Source organism: Misgurnus anguillicaudatus, chromosome 19, assembly GCF_027580225.2.
Source record: "Misgurnus anguillicaudatus chromosome 19, ASM2758022v2, whole genome shotgun sequence".
In the NCBI taxonomy this organism is placed as follows: domain Eukaryota; kingdom Metazoa; phylum Chordata; class Actinopteri; order Cypriniformes; family Cobitidae; genus Misgurnus; species Misgurnus anguillicaudatus.
The window spans coordinates 25,856,015-25,881,650 of record NC_073355.2 but is presented as its reverse complement, the minus strand read 5'-3'; the positions used below and the strand labels follow the sequence as shown (position 1 = coordinate 25,881,650).

The following is a 25,636-nucleotide window of genomic DNA, read 5'->3' as shown; positions in this document are numbered from 1 at the left end:
GATTCAGTCATTATCTATGGCCTTACAATCTCAGGCAAAACATTTATAATATGATTAAAAACAACCAAACATTCATATCTTGGTAAGTTAATAAACTCAAAGACTGAAATTAAAAAGTAATTTAATTTTTTATTAAGAACTTGCTTAATGCCATTTTATATAGATAAACATAATCACACTTCTTTATAAGGTGGTGCAGTTTGCAGCAAAACAGTGTAATATCACGTACAATGTCCACAGTATTTACACATAAGCCCATAAAACAAATAATATATACTATTCTGAGATACCCAGAATACTTGCAAATATATGTTCTAAGTTCCCTTACACAAAAATAAAATGCATCAAAATATAAACATATATCATGATAATGTATAAAATACAAAAAAACTGCTGAAAAGGCAGTATATATTAGCTTTATTTTAACAAAATTAGTTTTATTTTAACTAATTTTCTGTTAGAAAAACACTTTCCCTCTCTCTTCCTTTCTAAAGAAACTCCAGCTCAACCATTTGGCAATACTTTGGTACACCTCATTGGTACAATCCTATTTTAAGCTATGTCTTTCAATGCAAGCTTATCACAATATAAAGTGAATAGTCAACAATGCATTAATTGATTAAAGATAACAGATGTGTTTTCACAAAATTTAGGAGAAACATCACTGCTACAGAAGAACACAGACACAGAATGAAAATGGAAAGTCTCATGGACATCTTTGGTAGTATGCTAAATCCACGTTAATGATTGTGTAAACTGCACTTTCAAAGATATCACTGCCATGCATAGGATTATACAGTTTGTAGTATTAATACAAGTGGAGTAATGTTGAACCCGGAGAAAATTTCAAAGTCTGTTTCATACTTCTGTTTCTTGAATTAGACTGCTTCCATCTATATCACTCGTCCCTCTCTTCTGTTTTTTCTAAAAAATAAAGAGTTTATACATAGATAAAACTTATTATATTTGATGAGAGATCAATGTAATTTAAAAAGCCTCACGCAAAAGCATTCTTCTACATACACCTACACACCCACAACACAAATGCTTGGATCATATTACCTGACGATTTAAATTCTTCTCGTGAAGGAACAAGAAAAATAGTATGCTGTTCAGCAGTAAAGTGACACCAAGGAACCAGAAGATAACTGTACATGAAAAAAATTATGTAATATGTTACAATGAGATTTGTTAAGACAAAACATATCAGGAAATATGGTTGAAACAATAAAAAAATTACATGCACAAACAAATCCCTTTTGACATCACTGTCTGACTAAACGGGTTATATGAGGCATAACTTTTCACCATATGCTTGAGCAGGGGCAGTTCAAGAATTTCATTCTTAGTGAGGCTTAGCCCTTAATGATGATGTGAAGAGAGCATTGTAATGCCTTTTTGCAAATTGGGACCAGTATTATTATATTAATAATTATTAATACATTATAAATCACATTTTTACTTTCCAGTTGTATTATGCATGCATGTAGCATGCATACCGGATTCATAAAATTACTACCAAAAACCTGCACTTATTCTAAATATGACTGACATAAATCATACATGACCCCTTTGAATTAAAAAAATTGGAGGATGTTATGTTTTGGAACCACATAAAGGTGAGTAAATAATGGAATGATTTTTATTTTAAGGGCTATTAATCTGTATCATGACTATGAAACTGCTACATTCACTTTATTAATCATCTCTTACCTTTCTCTGACACCTTTAGTCTCTCGAACTCTTTCTCCACCTGTTTGCTATTCTCCCCAGCATTTGAAGATCCATCTATAAAAGCAAACAAGTTGTTGAATGTTGTTTATAGTCTATCAAATTTGTTGTTTATAGTCTATCAAATTTGTATGTTTCATTTACAAAATGTGTAAGTGCACTGGGTTAAACTCAGGTGACGTTATGATAAATGACAAATTTCTCAATGGCACATTCGAAAACTTTATATTCTTGTTAGCATCATATCATTCACAGCCAGTATTACTGTTAACTAGATGAAGGCAAAAATATAGACCTTGTATTCCAAAATGTGTCGTTTACTTTTAAAAATAAATATGGAGCCAGATATTATTTTTTATTTTAATTAAGAAATTACACATTTACCTGTATGCAGATTAAACTACCCTATGTATACTTCACCAACCTTAGAAATATACAAAAGTAAAACACAACATCCACAATATTACAGCAATAATATTAATTCACATCACTAAAACATAATTTATAATAGTAAAACAATGGACCTTAAATTTGCAAAAAAATACACTTTTATTTAATACTGTTTTGAATGTTTATTTTAAAAAACCCAGATGGCTTGTGTTTCAGGGGGAAAAAAGGTAATATTTGGAGGCTTGCATGTAAAGGAGCCTTCCAATTGGGACAGCCTTCGTTGTGGTCCGATGACATCATTGGCCTTCAAATTATGGCATTGTAAGGTCGCAGCCCCTGAATTGGGATGTACCCCCTGACTTTCACCACTGGCGGTTACAACGCATGCACACAAAACAAATTAAACGCCTCATAAACTCGTTATTCTTTATCCTCGAAATGTCCTGCATTTTGCATTATTTTCATTATTATTTTTGAATTAATTGTTTTACAAATAAATAAATCTTCTCAAAAATATATTTGATTGTTTGGTATATTAAGACTAATTTTAGAGTGGCTAAGACCCTTTGCTTGAGGTATTTAGCCAATCACAACGTGTTGCATCCGAGGGGCAACCTTCCGATCTCTCTGATGAAGCCAATACGGAAGTGACTTAAACTGCAATTAATCGATTGGCCGCTAGAGGCTGGCTCCATAAAGGAGTCAATTACCATAAACATTCATGTTAAAGCAACACTGTGTAGTTTTTTTACCTTTAAATAATGTCTCTAAAATTATTTCAGTGATAGAACAACTTTTAACTGGACAAATTGTACTGTTGCTGCAACCTGAGCAGCCTCCTAGCTGCTACAAGCACACTCTGAAAGTGGCGGTGGAGGGTAGGAAACACAGACCGCCCCTCCCCCTGCCTGCAGAAGAGTGTCTGATACCAGGCACTGTTGCGCTTTTCAACCACATGGGGGAGCTGTAAGCCATTTTTACATGGAAACTACATAGTGTTGCTTTAAAATGACCAACTTTACAACAGAAAATAATATGTTTACAGCCTGGTACAAAAAGTGTTTTTGGTCTAAATAGCAATTTATCCCTTCATGACAACTGTGAGGGGAGTGGTTTTTTTGTAACTCATGGCAGGCACCGCCTACATTTTACAAACGTATGGGTGATATCACGGACACTACGTCCACATTTTTTTACAGTCTATGGTTGTGTCGGTGTGAAAAACAAAATTATTTTTTAATCCTAAGCCATGTTAACACATTGTTTTACACCAAATACACAAAATGTTATTTTAAAATAGATCATAAACATTAAAAATAAACAAAATAATTGCTGAAAAAATCTGTTTTATGACAATTAATTTGTAATTTGTAAAAAAATACCACAATATTCCCAAAAAATTACAGTTTTCCATTTCAATTTCATTTCAACTTTAAAATATCTGTGCTATAATGTGAGAATGCATGTGAAAATAAAAATAAGATAAAAAAAATATATTGATTTTGCTTACTTGTAGAGACAGTGTAAGTTGTAGCTGATGTTGAAGGTGGTGTGCCTGTGTGATTTATTAATATTAATTTCAATCAAATTGTTATGTTGATTTCCAACAAAACATTGTTTGAAGTTATCAAAGATTTTAAAAATAAACAAAATAATTGCTGAAAAAATCTGTTTTATGACAATTAATTTGTAATTTGTAAAAAATACCACAATATTCCCAAAAAATTACAGTTTTCCATTTCAATTTCATTTCAACTTTAAAATATCTGTGCTATAATGTGAGAATGCATGTGAAAATAAAAATAAGATAAAAAAAATATTGATTTTGCTTACTTGTAGAGACATTGGATGTTGTAGCTGATGTTGAAGGTGGCGTGCCTGTGTGATTTATTATTGTTAATTTCAGTCAAATTGTTATGTTGAATTCCAACAAAACATTATTTAAAGTTATCAAAGATTATAAAACTAAGCAAAACAATTGCTTAAGGAATCAGTTTCATGACAATTAATCTGTAAGTCATTTGTAAAAAAAAAAAACACAATATTCCCACAAAATTACAGTATTTCATTTCAATTTCATTTCAACTTTAAAATATCTGTGCTATAATGTGAGAATGCATGTGAAAATAAAAAAAGATAAAAAATAAAAAATATATTGATTTTGCTTACTTGTAGAGACAGTGTAAGTTGTAGCTGATGTTGAAGGTGGTGTGCCTGTGTGATTTATTATTGTTAATTTCAGTCAGATTGTTATGTTGACTTTCAACAAAACATTGTTTGAAGTTATCAAAGATTTTAAAACTAAACAAAATAAATGCTGAAAAAATCTGTTTTATGACAATTAATTTGTAATTTGTAAAAAATACCACAATATTCCCAAAAAATTACAGTTTTCCATTTCAATTTCATTTTGACTTTAAAATATCTGTTTGTGCTATAAGGTAGTAATGCAGGTGAAAACAAAAATAAGATAAAAAAATATGCTTACTTGTAGAGACAGTGGATGTTGTAGCTGATGTTGAAGGTGGTGTGCCTGTGTGATTTATTAATGTTAGTTTCAGTCAAATCTGTAGTGGATGTTGACTTGTCAACAAAACATTAAAGTTATCAAAGATGATAAAATTAAGCAAAACAATTGCTGAAGAAATCAGTTTTATGACAATTAATTTGTAATTTGTAAAAAAATACCAAAATATTTCCAAAAAATTGCAGTTTTTCATTTCAATTTCATTTCAACTTTAAAATATCTGTGCTATAATCTGAGAATATGTCAAAATAAAAATAAGATAAAAATAAATATTATATACTGATTTTGCTTACTTGTAAAGACAGAGGAGGTTGCTGATGTTGAAGGTGGCGTGCCTGTGTGATTTATTATTGTTAATTTCAGTCAAATTGTTACGTTGATTTCCAACAAAACATTGTTTGAAGTTATCAAAGATTTTAAAAATAAACAAAATAATTGCTGAAAAAATCTGTTTTATGACAATTAATTTGTAATTTGTAAAAAATACCACAATATTCCCAAAAAATTACAGTTTTCCATTTCAATTTCATTTCAACTTTAAAATATCTGTGCTATAATGTGAGAATGCATGTGAAAATAAAAATAAGATAAAAAAAATATATTCTGATTTTGCTTACTTGTAGAGACAGTGGATGTTGTAGCTGATGTTGAAGGTGGTGTGCCTGTGTGATTTATTATTATTAGTTTCAGTCAAATCTGTAGTGGATGTTGACTTCCAACAAAACATTATTTGAAGTTATCAAAGATTATAAAACTAAGCAAAACAATTGCAAGGAATCAGTTTCATGACAATTAATTTGTAATTTGTAAAAAATACCACAATATTCCCACAAAATTACAGTTTTTTATTTCAATTTCATTTTGACTTTAAAATATCTGTGCTATAATGTGAGAATGCATGTGAAAACAAAAATAAGATAAAAAATAAATATTATATACTGATTTTGCTTACTTGTAGAGACAGTGGATGTTGTAGCTGATGTTGAAGGTGGTGTGCCTGTGTGATTTATTACTGTTAGTTTCAGTCAGATTGTTATGTTGACTTTCAACAAAACATTGTTTGAAGTTATCAAAGATTTTAAAACTAAACAAAATAAATGCTGAAAAAATCTGTTTTATGACAATTAATTTGTAAAAAAAAATACCACACAATATTCCCAAAAAAATTACAGTTTTTCATTCCAATGTCATTTCGACTTTAAAAACCTGTTCTATAATGTGAGAATATGTCAAAATAAAAATAAGATAAAAATAAATATTATATACTGATTTTGCTTACTTGTAAAAACAGTGGAGGTTGCTGATGTTGAAGGTGGTGTGCCTGTGTGATTTATTATTGTTAATTTCAGTCAAATTGTTATGTTGACTTTCAACAAAACATTGTTTGAAGTTATTAAAGATTTTAAAACTAAACAAAATAAATGCTGAAAAAAATCTGTTTTATGACAATTAATTTGTAATTTGTAAAAAAAAAATACCACAATATTCCCAAAAAATTTCAGTTTTTCATTTCAATTTCATTTCGACTTTAAAAACTTGTGCTATAATGTGAGAATACATGTGAAAATAAAAATAAGATAAAAATAAATATTATATACTGATTTTGCTTACTTGTAAAGACAGAGGAGGTTGCTGATGTTGAAGTTGGTGTGCCTGTGTGATTTATTATTGTTAATTTCAGTCAAATTGTTATGTTGATTTCCAACAAAACATTTGAAGTTATTAAAGATGATAAGACTAAGCAAAATAATAAAACTGAAGAAATTAGTTTTCATGACAATTAATTTGTAAGTCATTTGTAAAAAAAAAAAAACACAATATTCCCAAAAAATTACAGTTTTCCATTTCAATTTCATTTCAACTTTAAAATATCTGTGCTATAATCTGAGTATGCTTGTGAAAATAAGATTAAAAAATATAATATTCTGATTTTGCTTACTTGTAAAGACAGTGGAGGTTGTAGCTGATGTTGAAGGTGGTGTGCCTGTGTGATTTATTATTATAAATTTCAGTCAAATCTGTAGTGGATGTTGACTTCCAACAAAACATTACTTTAAGTTATCAAAGATGATACATTTTCATTTTTAATTATAAGAAGACAATTAACAATTAATTATGCTGTTAAAGAATTTGGTGTCAAACATTATTTTAACACAATCATCTTCACATTAAAGGAGTCATATTACGCTGCTAAAAATAACTCTATTTTGTGTATTTGGTGTAATGCAACGTGTTTACATGGTTTATGGTTAAAAAACATAATTTTTTACACTGTAAAAAAATCCGTAGAAATTGCAGCTGGGTTGCCGGTAACTTACCGTAGATTTAAATTTATGTTATTTACTGGCAACATTTTGTTCGAAGTTAAATGAACATTAAACATTTACAAGTCTTTGTCTTTACAGAGTAAAACTAAAAAACAGTATCAAGCAAAACATTCTGGGAAACAAAATCTGAAGCAAAAAACAGAAAAAGGTTGATGATGATTTCTGGTTCCCAGAATGCTTTGCATGAGGCTTTTATTGTATAGTTTTATTCTGTAAAGATAAAGACTTGTTAATATTTAAAATTTATTTAACTTTGAACAAACTCTTGCCAGTAAATAACAAAAAATTAAAATCTAAGGTAAATTACGGCAACCCAGCTGCAATAACATTGTAATTTCTGCGGATTTTTTTTACAGTGTACATACAGTACATTAGTGTTCCCCCTCTATGCCCCACCTTTCTGAAATGCATCAAAACTTTTGGCTCATTGTACGATTAAAAGGGCAGGGTGCTCTACTTTGCCTGCTATCCAGTACTTTGTGTTTGGCCAAATACCTCAAGCTTGTCATGGAAATGTTACGCGTTTTACTATATTTGGCATATCTGGTCCTGAAAGCAATACTGCATAGCGGTGCGGCAACAATACTACAGTGCAAAAAAGTGCCTTCTTTCTTTGCGTATACATTTGGGCGGTGTTATAAAAAAATTTCCCACACTATGACGTGCAACTGTGGGGCATGTTTGAATAAGGCATTTTAGGAAGGCGTGGATGAGCCTTCACTTTTGGCGCTTTTTCATTGAATAGTACCACTCGGAATGTTTCAACTCTGCTCAGTTTTGTGTTTTTTTCCACTGGGTACAGTACGTAGTATCCAATACTTTTTAGTACCACCTCAGTTGAGGTTCCAAGCGAGCTGAGCTGAAACTAAAATGTGATGTGAAAACACTGTAGATCACTGACGGGTCTAAGAGAATCATCACTATCACCGTCACTGCTAAATACAAGATTAGCTTTACCCTCGTGCATTTGCTGTCTTGAGCAAATCAGTGATGTTGTCATCTATACTTTGTTGTATGTTCCCAAACTCCCTTTTAGCTGTGAAAAACATGCACAGGCTGAGAATCAGGAACACCATTCCAGTGTTTTCCACAGACGGCACGTCCGCATGTATGCACAGCATTTTTGTAAATTAAATGAGGCTCAACGGAGCACATCGACTAACACCACGGGTGTCTTTACAGGAACTGTTATGTGAGACAGAGATACAGTGATAATAACTGCAAAAAATTGATTTGCTGTGGTGGTCAATTTTGATTTTGTGGTGGACACAAATAAATGAATATATGGGAGGCATTGCATTCCATCTATGCTCTGTTGCTCCCACCTTTTTGTACGATGTCACAGCAGTAGGCACTAGGCAGCACACCCACTCTGAAACGGTACTTAACTCAATGAAACGCAAACTATACCCAATAAGGCAAACTAAGTCGAGCTGCATGGTACTGGTTCAGACAATAGAAAAGCGTCTTTTAAAAAAAATAATATTTCTTCGGGTTTGAGACTTTAATCTTTTCAACCTTACAGATCGTCTATATGCACAAACACATTTTAACACTTTAAAGACAAAGGAAAATATGAAATCAGATCATATGACCAGTCACGGCCGGTGACTTTTTTTGAGGGCGCACGGTGCAAAGTTGGTCAAAACATGTATGTAGCCCATCATGTGTGTGGTTCGTAATTTCAAAATACGTGTGTGGTGCGTCCAGTCAACATATGTGCATCACGTGTTTTGTCAAAATAAGTTCCTGCTGCAGATGTGTCTAAAGGGTTTTTGATAAAAGACACGCTCGCGTTTGTCAGATACTCACATAATCTCATGTCAGTTTACTGTTAAGGGAGTGTCTTGCGTGTATTTTGTGAATGAACGGTTTTGCAGCATGCAGGCACTTATTTTGACAAAACACGTGATGCACATGGTTCACACGACGCAACAAACACACACCCTGAAAACACGAGCAACACACATGACACTCTGAACACATATCTTGAATTTGCACCCCTCGGAAGAGCAGTCACGAGCCGCCACTGCATTTGACTCAATTAAGAGATACTGTAAAAAGAGATACTCTGTGGTAAAAGTAAAGTGAAAAAAGTAAAATAACTTACTTTTAGATGGACATGTTAGACCTGATGGATGGAAATTTAAAAAGTAGACAAAGACAATGTTTTAGTTTAGGAGTTATGTTAAAATGAAAATCACAATTTATCCATTGAATCAAAAAATCTGCATGGAGCTTCACACATTTCCACAAACCACTTACTGTCATAAAACTCTACATGTATGCATATTTATGTAGATATTTTGACGAATGAAATTTTTTCAGCTACATACAGAGTGAAACATTTTCAGATTTATTCAACACATTTTACTCTATTTATCAGACATTTACTGTAGTATAATAGCCTAGCCAATGAGACTCATCCTGGATGGCCATACTATGAGTTAATGTAAAACATAAGAGGAAAACTGAATCAGTCCATACCTAATAATGATTTGTTGCAATTTTCTTTATACATATTTCCAAATGTAGTTTTGTTCACAAATTGTATTTCATAGCCATCAGTACAGTTGTATTTGTCACACAGTGGTTCTATGTCTTCTGTGCCAAATAACTGAAGAGAAGAAAATAAGAAACATGTAGTTAGTTGTGATATCTGAGGCCCAATTACTTAGACAGAAAGTGACAAAATACATGCACTTCATGAATACTCACCGCTTCTAACATTCCTTCAAAAGTTGCAATAACTTGGAACTTGTAATTTTCTTTATTACAGATAACCTCTTTGTCCGGGTTTCTTATCCAATTTGAACACAGAGTGTTTATTACTGAAAGAAGTTGGGGCTCCTAGTAAAACAATCATGGAACAAACTTATTAAACAGTAAATGTGACCATTATAACAAACTGTAATCATTTTAAAAGATAAAATAACTACATAAACTGAAATGCAAATTCTTATTTGAAGAATTACTCTCTAGATTGCCAGATCAATACGATCTTTATAGCTGCAGTTACAAAAACCTATTGGGATTGCTATAGACCCTTTCACTGTTTGTACACAATGATGACGTGGTAGCATATGCGCGCGCATTTAGGCAACGGAAGTATGGCAAGAATCAGCAGAGAAGCAACACAGATGAAGAAAGTTATTTTTAAAAAGTTGACTTTATCAACTTTTTCAACACAGCTACCAGATCTGTGTACTATAGTGGAGTGGATAGAAGACATTATCATGGCCAAAAATAAAGTTGTCAAATACATATATACGTATATTATATTAGTGCAACCAAACGCAACAACCAGATATTTTGATGCTGGGAAATTGTTTTAATAAACTTTCTGAGTTGCTAACACGTAAGAACCTATAGAGACAGAGCGCAGCGCATCATAATCTAAAACGCCCACCGCTGGGAAACGGTCCATTTGTCTCCATTGACTTTGTATTGTGTGGGGCTGCCTCCTTGTCATTTCTGGCTTGTGGCAGAGACAGAATAATGCCTAAAAGCTGCTGTGGGACAATATGTACCAGAAATGACAACAAGCCAAAAAATCCAGGAATACGTTCGTATTGTCACACAGCAGCTTTCAGGCATTATTCTGTTTTTGTTATAAGCCAGAAATGACAAGGAGGCGGCCTCTCGCAATACAAAGTCAATGGAGACGGTTGGATTGTTTCCCCCCAGTAGGCGTGGTTTTCAATTTTGCATAACTGCGCTCTGTCTCTATGGGGAATAACACCACTTCTGTTGCCGAAATGTGCGCGCAGGCTATTTAATTACGTGAGCTGTAAAACGGTCTATAACTAGTACTCCTAATAACAATAATAACTGAATACTAAATACTGATAATAATAATTAATAATAATAATAAAGAAAAACCTCATCATGTTAAAGTTCTTACCTTTGAGTCAGAGAATTTCTTAATTTGAAACCAGTGATCTTTCAATAATTCGTAATACTACAAAATAAAAAAAAATCATGTAAAGTCAGTTGATTATGATCCAAAAAAAATAACAATTAAAACATTCCCAAAATAATCCTAATCCTTTCACAGTGTAACGGATTTACCAGGTTCTTCCTTCACTCATCCTCAACCATCCACTTCACCTGATTATTAAGGTCCGTCACATGTTCTCCATCACCTGCCTGAACTACAAAAGCACTCCCTATTTACTCAGTCACTGTCTGATCTTGTTTCTACATAAATCTCCTAGAGTCTACTGTGTAAAAACTATCCTTGTGCTCATAATCTGCCTTTATCATCCTCCTCCTCATCATTGTCCATTGTCCAACGTCTATTGTCAAGTTCAGGAAAGTCTATTGTCTTTATCTTTGTCTGTAAAGAAAGTTGCTATCTGTGCCATCACCCATATCATCTGTTATCATCGCCATTTACCTCCTTTAAAATCACAATATATCTGTCTGCCTGTTTAGTGTTGCACGTTTGTAAATAAACACTCGATTTGATCCTGTTGTTCTACTTTTTTCTGTACCATCTAATTATTTATTCAAATACAACAGCCAATGGCAAGTCTCAAGCCGCATACCTTATAATATTTTTAGATTTTGTTTAAGACATAGTGCTGTTTATTAAAATTAGAATGTGCAGTTTGGCTGTAGTATGATATATAGATGTAAATGATACAAGATGGTTATACAGTTAGCATACAGGTTTATATATGATTCATGATTCCTTTGTTCAGCTGTGCAATGCATCCAGTCTTAAAATCTAATATTGTGCCATCATCATTTTAATCAGCTCAATCAGCTCACGTTTGTATAAAACCTCACACACAAATTTTACAGGAGTGGGAAGGTAAAGTTCTTAGGAAATTTCACTTCAAGGCCCGCCACCTTTAGCTATTTCAATGGTGAGTACATTGTAATACTGTATGCTACAGACATACATGTTTATTTTTATCTGGTATGTCTAGATATGTTATTGGTGGACATAAAGACTCGTGTTTACATAGTGTATAGGCCAGTGGTTCTCAAAATGGGGGCCGGGGCCCCCAGGGGGGCCGCGAGATGGTGCCAGGGGGGCCCCAGTTTGATGAGATTTTATAAAATACATTAATTTATCATGAATTCTGTGTAATTAAAACAAAAAAATATATAAGGCTACTAACCAACAGCACTACTTTGAATCATTTTATATGTTTTGTTTCATAAAAATGTTACATTTTAGCACAAATTTGTCATACATTTTCTTTGGGGGGGCCGCGAAGAAATGCACTGGACACAAGGGGGGCCGCACGCTGAAAAAGTTTGAGAACCACTGGTATAGGCATTAGGCAAATGGGTTTTGTGTAGTTGTAGGCTGGACAGCCTTGTGTTTTGGTGTTCTTTTGTAATATGGAACTTGGTCTATTTCAAATACAGTGTTTATTGGTAAATGCCTGTTTCCTACATTATAAAAAAGTGTGCCCCCACCCTCCATGAAAACTATTTGGCCCCATTCTGTATGTTGTGGCAATGGTCCTGATTGGAAGTAATGCTGTGTAAAATACAGAACAGGAAAATAGTGAAGTAGTTTGGATAGACTTACCAAGTGAGACACTAAATCACCTGGATAACATTCAGACTGAGCATAATGAACATGACTTGTGATGAGTAAAGCTGTCTGTGAAGAAGAAAAAAACATGTTTTAAGATAAGGCAAAAACCATTTTAGGACAATGATCATCTTAAATTGTTAACAGCTTGGTAAATGTAAACCCAACACTTGGAGAAATCCATCAAAATTTTAAATTTTAGATTTTTTGTGATGTTATCATGGTACTTATATGATGTAGGGGCGGTTTCCCGGACAGGGCTTATCCTAGTCCCAGACTAACAGCTTGGCCTGACATATTTTAACATATATCAGTACCATTGTTTTGTCTTAAGATGCACACCAGTAATGTTTTTTGTAAGGTTTGTTTGTAAAAACTACTTAAATGTCTTAAAATAACTAAGGCCTAGTCCTGGATTAATCTAAACCCTGTCCGGGAAACAACCCCGTAATGTTTTAACAACACTCAGTAAGTGTACTCTTCATAATTTGCATTATAAAGCATATGGTGCAGTGGGGAACCTTCAGGGCCTTCTACGCCTTCAGAGAAGGCCTAAAAAAATTAATAAAAATATTTTTTATAATAATACTAATAAATAATAAAGTATTCAATAAAAATATGTTTTTACATGTTTAAATTTATATTTAATTTAATTTAATACATGTAATATATTTTCTCTCATCTATGTTCTAACGTTAAGCTTACTGTCAGGTTCATATCCAATCAGAATCGTCTGTCTCTATTAAGGCCCGGTAAACTGGCTCATTCATTGGTTAGGACTTCAAGAATCCCAAGGAAGGCCAAGCTATGTGTTTTGGTGTGGAGAGTGACGGGCAAATCGACCAATCACGCTTTGATTTCAAGTGGGCGGGTAAAAAACAAAGCATTGTAAGCCTTCATGAAGTCCTAATCATGCAACAAGCTGGATGCGAGCTGCCGTAAAACACCAAAGAAGAAGAAGTCCTAATCATAGACCGTCTAATGGCCCGAATCTCTGCGGTGAGAGTGGTTGAGGTAAATGGCAGAAAACGTGATTGACGTTGTGGCTAGTTTGATAGGGCTGAGGTAAAAACGAAATTACTTAAGCGGGTACTCGTGAAGAGCACAGCCGAGAGATGCGCGTGCAGCTGCGCTGCGCATATCAGACGTGAACACGAGAAAAATAATGGGTTTAATTATACTTTCACTTCCTGACAGTTTTACTTGAGGATAGTAATGACTGCAGGCGACGCCGAATTACATACAATATAATTACCTAACTAAATCTCAGAGAATGCAAAAACATTCACCGGGGCTCGGGCTAGGGATTTTGCGAGCCCGCAAAATATAACAGTTATAAGCCACAAGGAGGTGCACTGAGAACGCAGGGTGCTATATTTCCCCTTATGAAAAAAGACTAACAAGCTATCCTACAGCTAAATATTATATATTTACAAAAAACTAAAATTAAATGCAAATTTACAGAGCAGCAGAGTCTGTATTTGTGTTTATCAGTTAGATTAAAGTAATTTTAAACTTTAAAACTGCATTTAAAGGCAAACGATGCCTATTCTGTAATTTAACTTTGCGTGCTCAGAATTTTTACACGTTCACTGTATGATTTAACGAAATACGAATAGCCTAGTATTATATTCAGAATTTTAAAATTTATGAAAAACAAACTACTCTCAATTTATTTTGGTGTTTTTTCCCCCATGCTCACTTGTCTCCATTTTCCTGTTTTTAAGAATTAAGGCGGTGTAGTAAGTAGAACCTATCCATTAAATTTGTGACTTTCATTTATTGCGCCATGCGTAATTGCGCATGGAGAGGCATTTGCACTTCATTGCATATTTTGAAGGCCCAGCTGAAGTACTCACGGTTCGCCACTGATATGGTGTATTTGTGCTCAGTTAGGAATGCTTTAGGGGAAGGCGGGGTCGAAGGTAATGCGAGACAAAGGCAACAAAACTATATTCTTAGAGCCCTGACTACATTTGCATTCCAACTATGACAGCACGTTTAGTAGGTAACCCTTGATAGGGCTGCCAATTATTTTGTGATTTTGTGATCATTTACCAAGGTTATGTCTGGAAAGCTTTATTCGATCATGAAAGGTGAATTATTGAAGCGGACTTTTTTCTAACAAGTTGTGTTTTTTTATTTTATGTGTTACATACAGTACTGATGAATCTACAGGTTATTTAGTGCTGTACCATATCCTGATGTGGTTGACTTTCAGAGATTTCAGTTTAAAAGTAAATTGGGTTTAAATGTCCAGAGTTTATTTTGGGACTAAAGTAACACTTGTTACTTTTGTCCTGCTGCTATTGTTGCACATTATGTTATATTATACTAATTTAATTACATTTTCATAGTGTTAATACTATTGAAAAAAACGTTTTATTCTAACAATTCAAGTTTGTACTGTCAGGCTGCTTTTGAAACATTTGTTGAAACTGAAATTTTTATTTAAAAAAATATGTTTGCACTTACATATTTACACGGTCAAAGTTTAATAAATCACCAAAATCTTTCTTGTACTTTTTTTTATTTCGCCTCAAGTTGAAAGTAACAACGTGCAACTTGTGTTCAAAGTGAAATTATACGGAAGTCGTTCTACATTCGTACAATCTGCTATTGATAGATCACATTTGTGCGTTAATGACCACAGCAAAAATTTATGTCTGTCTAAAGTTTTTACTAAGTTTTAAAAAATGTCTTTCGGCCCCACTCTCCCCTACTTATAATGTCTTACAGCAATAACATATCTTTGTGAAGTAACTAGTTTCACAATTACTACATTTTTTTTTTATTTTAATTTATTTGTACCATTACTATTCTAAGATAAAGCTCTTAACAACGTTACTTTTGCAGTGGAAATTCAATCATTCCCACCGCAGATTAATCTTTATAAGTGTTGCATGCCTGATGTGTTTTCAGCATTGCGCAGCAAGCTACCACTTGCTTCCAACTTCCAGCTCCCCTAGAGTTTAACATTAAGATAATATTAGTCCCCTGCTATTGAAAGTAACCAAGGGGACTATTTTCGGGCAGCAAAGTCCTTGATTATTACACCAGAATGAGAGTATAGTCCTAGCCATATCTGCATAGAAAATCACGACTTTTAATTTAACATCGGTCTTAGCACACAATGTAACTACAGAAGAGTCAAGTTTTAAAAAGGAAAACTATCGAAACTTGTTGGTCATTTTTGAGCGTGATGCTAATGGTCTAATCAGATTTAATGGATTATGCTAGGATATGCTGGAAGTGCTGGCGCCAGACCCGGGGATCGGCTGAGTGGATTCCAAAACGTTAATCAAATATTTTACTCTAGGGGAGCTGGAAAATTAGCCTATTTTTTTTTAAGTGGAATGTCCCTTTAAGATGCCTTTAGTGACTCTTTATTTACAATCACCTTGCAACAAATCTAGTGTTTTTGGATGTGCCATATACTCTCTAAAAAATAGCACTAAAAGCTCATAATCATAGGGGAACCGTTTTAGTGCTATATAGCACCTATAAAGCACCTAAAAACCATCCGGAGGTGATATAGCACCAATATAGCACCAAATATGGTTCTACACAGGTGCTACATAAGTGCTCTTAAATTGGTTCCCATGTGATTACGAGCCAGTTAACCACTGTTAGTGCAATTTTGCACCGTTTGTTTTTAGAGCGTAGCTACACAAATATGCAGGCCTGTAATGCCCACTACCACTACTTGCTTTCCGGTCGATTAAGTAAATCTGTCTTTATCTACTCTGTACAGTACAGCAGCACATTCAGATCAGAATTACATGAAAGAGCTGCATACGTAAAAAACAGTGTTTACAGGACCAATCACTTATTGTTTGCTTCTCAATTGTTTTGAAATGACAGTTGGATGTATGATCATGAACACTGCTCAAATAGTTGCTTGGCACAGTTATTAGCAAGACAGACTTTAGCACAGTATAAATGACAGTCGGTTATCACAAGATTTTTGCAATGTCACATTCTAATAAGTAATCTAGTGGAATTTAGTTTCCAAGCTGAAAAGGTTGGCAACACTAGTAGCCTGGTAAGACTGCAAATGGTACATGCAGACTTAAATAAAATACATACTGACAAATGCAGGTTGAAATGTTATTCCAATAACAGTAGGATTAAGCAAAGGGAATATGTGATGCTTTTTTTGTTACAGAAACACATGCATTACACGAGGACTATTAACAATCAGATGTTTATTCAGTCGGCTAAAATCGGCCTACGTTTGGCAGATGTTTGGCAGATGTTTGGCTTTGGCCATTTATTTTGTACCAATGTTTCAGATTTAAGTATTGGAAAAGTACGAATAGTGTAAATTATTAATATTTCTTTTGAAAAGAGTAACAAGTAATATAAAAATGACTTTTTTATGACTGACTGGTGGTGCTACTGTTATACAAACTTGTATGTGCTCATCTTTTTTGTTTGTTTGTTTATTTGCACTCACTGTGAACAATGTGAACATCCAGGCTTTCCCACTCATTACGTTGTCTTGTTAACCATCAGAGTTTAGCTCCATAAGAAAGTCTTTCATTTAACTTGCTGAATACATAACATGGGAAACATAAAAGAGAGGAGTGAGAGAGAGAGAGCATTCATGCAGATATAAATAAACAGTATCAAGAGAAAATCAGCTATTAAACTTATTCAAACAACAAACAAAGCTGTCAATATAAGGAGAGAGTGGGGGGCACAAAGTAACGCGGGGTTAATTGCAACAGCTATTTTACAGTTACACAGAGCTGAGCAATCTGTGCCTTTGATCTTTTTCTCGAACTCTCTGAACAGTGGCGGCCGGTGACTTCTTTTATGAATTCAAAATATGCTTTTCGGAGTGTCATGCGTGTGGCTCATCATGTCAAAATATGTGTTCATTGCATCATGTAAAGCATGTGCATCATCTGTCTTGTCAAGATGCGTGCCTGCTGCACACACGTTGACAAAGAGACGCTCACATTCACAAAATACTCCCAATACACTTTTTTTACTTCTGCGTATCCAAGTCAACAAATCTAATATAACATTCATGTCTTGTTAAAACATTGCATCCTTTTGAAACATGTCAGCAACTCCTAGTAACTGATAGCGAAGATTAAAAACATTTTACACCGCAGGGTTAGTTGTAACATAGTTACAATTGAGCTTCCATGATAGGGAAATATAAATAATAAACTGTAAATACAATATCAGAGGAAATAATGAACATTTGTGATATTGTCTTAATTGTTTGACCCTTTCAAAAATGTTCATCCATATGCATAATACAAGAATATTTAGATGAAGGGTCATGGATGAAAGATGGGTCAAAATCTATCTATTATAACCAGATGGACAAACAACATTCAACAATTTAGTAATAGACAGGCCTGGTTTTAAAATTCCTAGCCCTCTGTGCACAAGACGCCAAGGCAAGCAGGAAGGAGCAATGTGCTACTCCCTTTCCTCGCTTTATTACGGACAGGGATACTTAAAAGTATTGACTCTCTGGGAGTGAAGCACGCACACGATTTCTTTAAGGGGAAGGCATGTGAACATTGTGAGAGGCTACAACTGAAAGTGCTTTGCTCCCGTATGGCATTGTTTAAGGGGTCAGGCAATGTCTGTGAGCCTCACGGTTCGGGACCTGTGTCTGCTGAGGCAGCACGGTGTTAATGACCATAGGGCTCGTAGATGGAGCTCGCTAAGGGTTATGAGATGGCTTTGGCCTTTCCTCACCCCTCTGTTTCCATATCTTCCGGGCGGGATACCAAAGCCCTGACTATGGCTTCTCCCACCCCAACCAGGAGTCTTATGCACTATTCCAGCTCTGAGGAGTTAGTTTAAGTGAGCGTTGAAGTGGAATAAAAAATGAAATCAATGAAACAAAACTATCCTAGGGTATGAAATATTGACTGGCCAGTAGAACAAAAAGAAAAATATTGGCAGTAAACTATAAACAGGCAGCCCTGATAGCCATAGAAAGACATCTGTGGCTTAATTTATCAGGCATAAAATAAATAGATGGCCCGCATTCCAATACTGGTTTGTTTGGAGAAGCAGTAAATTATGTAGTTTCCAAGAAGAAAAACATCTGACGATGGCTTTTAAAAAGTTTTTGCCTCATCGCTCTTTCCCCCAGAAAAGTGGGGAAAACATCCAAGTGTGACAAATGGCTTCTAGAGGTGACAGAGTAGGGCTAGAAAATTTAGTTTGCGTCCTGTTCTCCCAGGTTCAAAAGTTTTTTTTCCCACCTAGGTGGGCACTAATATTAAAGGAAGAGGTCACTTCTCTCCTGGCTATATTTCCCTCCTCAAGAGTCAAGATGGGTTTACAGCTGTTGTTTTATAGTTAAATAAACAGATGGAGGGCTGTGGCCCATCCTGGATCTCAGGCATATCAATCTGAGATACAAATTCAAAATGTTAACTATTTCTTCGATCCTGTCAGCAATTAGGTCCAAGGAATGGTTTGTCATGATAGATTTAAAGGTGCTCTAAGCGAATTCACGGGTTTTAAACCATAAAACATTTTTTGTTACATAGAGCAAACATCTCCTCAATATCTGCTTGCTGCCTGTCCGCTGATCAAACTGTAAAAAAACGCAATCTCTGTAGACAGCCCAGCCTCCACAAACTGCAATAAAAACAAAGGGGCCAAACCTACCACCAGAAATGATAACAAAGTGCTCCAGCCAATAAACGACAAGAAGGATTTGGGGGTGTGGGTTGGGCGCATTCATGAAATCACGGAAGGGAGGGGGAGGAGTTAGCTACGCTTGAAACAGTTTAAACATTAACAAAAAGTAATGTCACACAGATTCACTTAGAGCGCCTTTAAAAGATTCCTATTTCCTCATATTCATCCTTCCTCAGCATCGGACGTTTCTCAGGTCCGCTTTCGGGGGGCAAATCGTACCAATATCGTGTTCTGCCCTTCGGCCTAGCACTTTCCCTGTGCACTTTCATAAAATGTATGGATTCAACCCTTGCTCATCTGAGACTTTAGGGATCTGCATATTACATTTAATAGATGACTGGCTGGTGTTAGCTTAGTCTCAAGAGAAGACAGTTCAACATTGAGATGTCATTCTTGGCCACAAAAAGCACCTGGGGCTACGGCACAACTACTATAAATACTTTCTCCCAATCCTTAGAGATCATCAGTTCCTAGTGAGGATGGGAAATATGTCAGTGAACCCTTATATGAATCACCAGGGAGGCCTGAGCTTGTGCTCTCTGTGCAAACTAGTGCACCAGGTTTTCCATGTCGCAAGCGCATTAATACATTCATGTAATATGACTGTCATGTAATCTCTCTACTCGCACGCCAAAAACTGGATGCGCACTCTCAATCATATGCTGCCCTCTTATGAATTTTCTATGTTCTTGCTCAGTGACTGTGTGCGCACATAAAATGCATACTGTGCGTTCGCGCATCCTTTGGTACTCTTGCATCAGAGAGTTCCTCCTGTGTGTTGCTGGGATTATAGGCTGTCAGAAGTAGTCAACTAATCAAAGTATGGGGCTCGGAACCATTGTATGTGGGTGGGACAAGATCCACCCACTATTTAAGACCAATGATATTGGACCCACCCATTTTTATCGTCTCTTTATGTCTGTTCACTGAAAGCGGCATTAGTAGAATCCATTCGGCTTAAAAATATCCATTCCACGTTTTAGCTACAGCCTTAACTTCCATGCTACTGCTTTCTCATATAGAGACAGAGTGCAGCGCGTCATAACCTGAAAACCACGCCCACTGAGGGGGAAATACAATCCATCCGTCGTCATTGACTTTTTATTGCGAGAGGCTGCCTTCTTGTCATTTCTGGCATATAACAAAAAACAGAATAATGCCTAAAAGCTGCTGTGTGACAGGATGTACAGCTAACAAGCCAAAAAAAAATCCAGACAGTCAGACAGGGCAGCAGTAGCAGGCCACTGCACAGCAAAGTCTCACAACTTTGCAGCCATCAACTTCTCAGCAGCCAGCGGCAGTTCAGAGGGAAATCATCAGGTTATTTACATTATGCACATGAGCAAAGGAAATCGGGGTGCGAACAGAGAGATTTGCGCTCGTATTACATGAATGCGCTCTTGTCTTACACACTAACATCCAGAGGAAAAGTAACTCATCATCGAGGTCTACCTCTACATCATAAATGTATGGCTGCGTCCCATACCCACACTTGCGGTCAATTATTCACCCAGTGGGACACACGCAAGTCTAAAAATGTCAAACCAGTGGCAGCAATTTGCACCAAAACATATTATTTTTTATTTAGGCTACTTAAAAATTTGTATAAGTTTTTCTTAAATAAAAATGAACACATAAACACTCAATGCAAATGCACTCAAATCCCTCTACTATGAAGAGATAGTGGGTGTTTCTCAAACGCGAGGATGCGTCTTGGACCAATCACACCAAACGCGTGCAAACTCAAGGCGTGCAGCATTGCCTTTTTTGGTCTCTTTAAAAAAAGTAGTGCAGCGGTGCGGCTTTTATATTGCTGGGGAACCACCGAGTCAGCCGTCTTGTCAATCAAATATTGAAGCGTGAGCGCTTTTGGCTTTTAACTGTCATATTAGCAGAAACTTTAAAAAGAGGACCCGTGTTCTGACCTTGATCGATGGTGAGAGGTGCACAAACACACAGGAGAGACTGAGTGACTGCAGTCTCCGGTTCCAAACAACTGTAAACTTCTGTCACCACAACGGAAAGCCCGCCTCTCCCCGCATTCGATTAGACAATGGAAAACGCGAATGAGGTCGGGCGCTTTTCCGCTCTCAGCGCTCATTCAAAAACGCGCGCTGTGGCAGGTGGCAAAAAACGCAAGGCGTTCGGTGCGCATAAAGGTCAAGGTATATTCTGGCCGATAAACATCGCGCATCACTGCCCTAGATGATCATTACTTCAAATTACCCTACTTTGCACATAATCAAAAAAAAAGTCGCGAGAATCAAATTGGCACTTTTGTCACCCAATTTCATTCTAAAGTAAGTAATCGCAATGTAAAACTGGAAATTCTGTTGACATATGAATCTCCTTCACATTACTGAATTAATGGAAAGTTGTAATATCATTTTGTGGTGAATGATACATTGCATTATCTTAAACTTCTCACTTTAAAGTTTTCATTACATGACCAATGGGTCGGGAACCATTAAATGTTGACATGGACACTTATTTGACTCATTTTAGCGTTTAAAGATGAGGAAACTATACCATGAACTGTCAGAAGGACTGTAGAAAGGAAACGGCACTTTAAAAATAGCTGGGTTGAATTGAATTGAATTGAATGCTTATATTGTCATTGTATTACAGCGTGAAATTAGGAGTGGTTGGTATGTAATACTGTATGTAATACAATGACAAAAAAGCATTCAATAAAAATAGCTGGGTTGTTTATTTTTAGCCATCTTGGGTAGCTAAATATTGGACAGAACACCCTGCTGGGTTAAAATTGACCCAGTGCAGTTTTTTAACCAAACTGCTGGGTAATTTTTAATCATTTTCTACCCAGCATGTGTTCTGTGCAATATTCACCCATTATGGGTTAAAAATAACCAACAACCCAATCACCTTTACAGTGAGCTTCCTATAGGGCGCGTCTTAGGAAGGAAACAATCTTCGCGTTTAAGAAACACAGTGTGCATTTAGTGTGGGTTAAGGGCACTGCGTTTTGCCAGTTTTAAGACACGAGACAGTCTTGCGCATTTACTTCTTTTCGTGTGCATGCGCTCGAGTAGCCAAGACCGCAAGTGTGGGTATTTGGACGCAGCGCATTAAGCGCATTGATCTGTTGCTGTGAATCGTCTGTGATGCCGCCATATTAGTCCTGGTAATGCTGCCCTAAATATTCATGCAGGCGCTGCGCTCTTTCGAAACCAAACCGCAATATTGTTTACATCTCAACCGGTTTTAATTATCTACAATTTATGTTAAGTAGTAGCCTACCAAAACTTTTGTCTCCAACTTGGGAAATGAATTCCTAGGCATATCAAGAAATTGAAATAACTTTTAAGTTTTTGCGTTGAGGATAACGTTGTACAGCACCCAGTGCTACCATAATCGAGAGCAAAAACAAAAATGTTGAATGTTGCAATTAAGGAGCTCAGTTGCAAAGCCTCTAAACGCCTCCATGAATGAGTTTGCCTGATATTGAAGAGTTTGGTTCCAAAACGAGATAACTCCGTTTTGTTTTTGTTTTTTTAATTTATCAAAAAGCTTGTTTTTTTGATTGAGCATTTAAATTAATCAAACCGCAGTTGGTCTGTTTTGATTTAAGCCTTCATAACTAAAAAAAAAAAAAACACAGCTAAGTAGCACAATAAAACACAATAAAAACATGATAACATAATAATAAACATGTTTTGACAAAAAATAAAATAAAAACGGAGTTATCTCGTTTTGGAACCAAATTCTTCATATTGATCGAAAGCTCTCGGCACGTATTATACGTCCATCAAATATTTTAATTAAGGCCTCAGATGAAAATGCTAAATTACAAGAAAACATGTCAGACGCATTTAAGTGTATTTTGCATTCTGAACTCTTCAATTGTAGTCTATTTTATTAAAGGTTAAGTAATTTATTTAAATCCTCAAACAAAACAACAAAGACAATATAATTTAATGTACATGGTATTTTACAAAAGATGACGTTATTGTGGAAATGGCAGCTCGTGCTCCTTCACAGAAATTAAATAACACGCAAATTAATTAGTAGGCTACTTTTTTTTTAAGAAAAGTATAAAAGCATAGATGCTACTCCAAAACCTCACATTACTAATCCTTACTAAGGGATCCAGTAAAACAGTTATAGCTGTGAAACATTTATATCATATGCTAAAAGTAGGCTAATCATACTAATGTGCAATAGCATATAAACAGTAGCAGTATAGCAATGCACTTCTTAAAGACGCACTATTTCGATAATTTTCCAGTATTTCAAAGAGGACGGTCACATTATTAACCAAGCCAAATCAAAACTCCACAAGCAACTGCTTAATAATAGTGTTTTGCACTCCAAGTAAATGTAAAATGTTTGAAATCGGTTAAGAAATGTAAACGTTATTTTGCTTTAATCCAGAAAAAACGCGGCTCCCCTGTTCACTTGCATGTATTCTGTAATTTTATCAAGGCTAATGGTAGCGCTGTTCACGAGGACGTCAGTGTGTCTATGTGGTCTACAGCACACAACGTCTACAGCTAACAACTCACACATCCAACACCCTGCTGGATCTCATCTGCTTATCTGTCATTCAGAGGACAGCATACATAAAACAATTTTAAAAGTATTAAAAGCATTAGAAAAATCATGATGATTTCTTAATTTGCACAATGGTTTCAATATTTTGTGTGAAGATTTTTACAGTATTCGTTTATATAGCAATCCGTCGTAAATAAATAAATCCCAAATTCAGAGATAAATCTGAAAAGCAAGCACTTCATTCTGATTTTTCGAGCACGTTGTGAAGCATACGTCTTACCTTTCAGTAGCTTGGTCTTGTAATGCAACATTTTACTTTCGGTTTGCCGCTTCATGCAACAAGCCCCCCTTGTCCTGTATGGACTTTAAAATCCCCTAACATACCAGACACTGAGCAAGGACAGTATGACCAAGTGAATAGTGTCATTATATATTGACATTTATAAACAAGCAGCTAATATACGCGTGGGATAAGTTGCGCGCTTTTAAACACATTTCGTACACGCGTGTCCTTAAGTATGAACAGCTAGAAAAGTCCCCGCCCGCTAAAAAAAAAAATACTAATATTAAAAAATCTACCTGAAATCCTTGTTGTGTTCAAAACTAAATACTGTATTGTTTTTTAACCTTATCGTACACTTTAAAAAAAAATAGTAAAAATATGTAAACACAGATGTTCCCTTAAAAAGGGCAGTACTCTTTAAAAAGCCATTAGTACAGATATACATTTAGTACCATATGTAGCCTACTTTAAGATGCTGTTACCTCTGAGGTATTATACAAACTCTTTAAGGGCGAATGTGTACTTTCTGAAAGCCCCAGTGACAGCAGTGTAGAAAATATATTACAGTATTTTATACAATTCATCATTTCACTATACTTAATACTGCAGAATTATATAGTATACATTAATAAAGTGAAGTATTTACTAGACGTATACTACAGTTTACTGTATTTTCATGTAGGCTAAATGAAGTAAAAGGCTTAATGGCCATTCATTCTTCATCCTTCCTGCCAATCTATCATCCAGGACCACATCAATCTTCCTGACATACATATTTTCTTTACTGCCAGTCACATAAAAATATGGCTTAACAGTTTCTTGGCTTACTGAGACTCATTATTAGGCTTATTTCACTTCATTACAGCATAAAATATTTAATACTTTCTTTAAATTAAAGCTTTAATTAAAGTAAATTAAAACTTATTGAAAAAAATTCAAGCAAGACATTATGGGGCAGTTTCCAGGATGGCTTATCCTAGTCCCTAAAATGCATGTTTGAGCTGCCTTGTACTGACATATCTGGTAGTGTCATGTAGTGACATTGTTTTGTCTCAAGATGCTTGTAAAAACTAAATGTCCTAATATAAGGCGTAGTCCTTGATTAATCTAAACCCAGTATGTGAAACCACCCCTTTAAGATAATAATCGTCATGCATAAATCAATGTTTAGGCTTTGCGCCAATTTTCTTTATTACAAATCTGTAGCTTTACATACCAAACCTTACATACACTCTAAAAACAAACAGTGCTAAATAGCACTAAAAGTGGTTCACTGGCTTGTAATCATAGGGGAACCATTTTAATTGTACCTGTGTAGCACCCTATTGTGCTATATAGAACTGGTGCCTATAGTGGTGCTATATCACCCCCTATGGTTCTTCACAGGTGATATATAGCACTAAAATGGTTCCTCTGTGATTACAAGCTTTTGGTGCTATTTAGCACCATATTTTTAAAGTGTAGGTTCTTAATTAGGCAAAATGAAGGGAAGAGAAAATCCAACTAATCTGCAACCTCGGTGACTCTTAAATATCGTGATAAGCCTGTGTTTCTTAGAGATGTCCCATTATTCTTATCTCAGTGATATTAGTGGCATTTGTAGCCTATAGTGGTACAAG

At 35.2% G+C, this 25,636-nt stretch overlaps 2 protein-coding genes and 1 long non-coding RNA gene across 4 annotated transcripts; all 3 read right to left on the bottom strand.

Moving 5' to 3' along the window:
- Nucleotides 1-104: 104 nt before the first annotated feature.
- On the bottom strand, nucleotides 105-9,588 carry LOC129436060 (uncharacterized). 2 transcript variants are annotated; one of them, XM_073857267.1, is made up of 8 exons: nucleotides 9,463-9,588; nucleotides 9,086-9,106; nucleotides 6,588-6,632; nucleotides 4,291-4,335; nucleotides 3,955-3,999; nucleotides 1,714-1,788; nucleotides 1,063-1,148; nucleotides 105-924 (listed from the first exon to the last, which is right to left on the bottom strand). In XM_073857267.1, the coding sequence occupies exons 1-8, from the start codon at nucleotides 9,494-9,496 to the stop codon at nucleotides 859-861; spliced, it is 417 nt and encodes a 138-aa protein (XP_073713368.1). In that variant the 5' UTR covers nucleotides 9,497-9,588; the 3' UTR covers nucleotides 105-858. The 2 variants fall into 2 exon arrangements, with proteins under 2 accessions (XP_073713368.1, XP_073713367.1); XM_073857266.1 differs by lacking the exon at nucleotides 3,955-3,999 and adding an exon at nucleotides 3,632-3,676.
- Nucleotides 4,627-5,413, bottom strand: LOC141351072 (uncharacterized). The gene is made up of 3 exons (XR_012359233.1): nucleotides 5,266-5,413; nucleotides 4,942-4,983; nucleotides 4,627-4,654 (listed from the first exon to the last, which is right to left on the bottom strand). It is a non-coding gene; the product is annotated as an uncharacterized lncRNA (long non-coding RNA).
- LOC141349153 (uncharacterized) lies at nucleotides 9,571-24,262 on the bottom strand. The gene is made up of 6 exons (XM_073856647.1): nucleotides 24,015-24,262; nucleotides 16,992-17,086; nucleotides 12,527-12,601; nucleotides 10,880-10,936; nucleotides 9,694-9,825; nucleotides 9,571-9,579 (listed from the first exon to the last, which is right to left on the bottom strand). Exons 2-6 carry the CDS (start codon nucleotides 17,025-17,027, stop codon nucleotides 9,571-9,573), a joined length of 309 nt encoding a protein of 102 aa, XP_073712748.1. The 5' UTR covers nucleotides 17,028-17,086; nucleotides 24,015-24,262.
- Nucleotides 24,263-25,636: the final 1,374 nt, after the last annotated feature.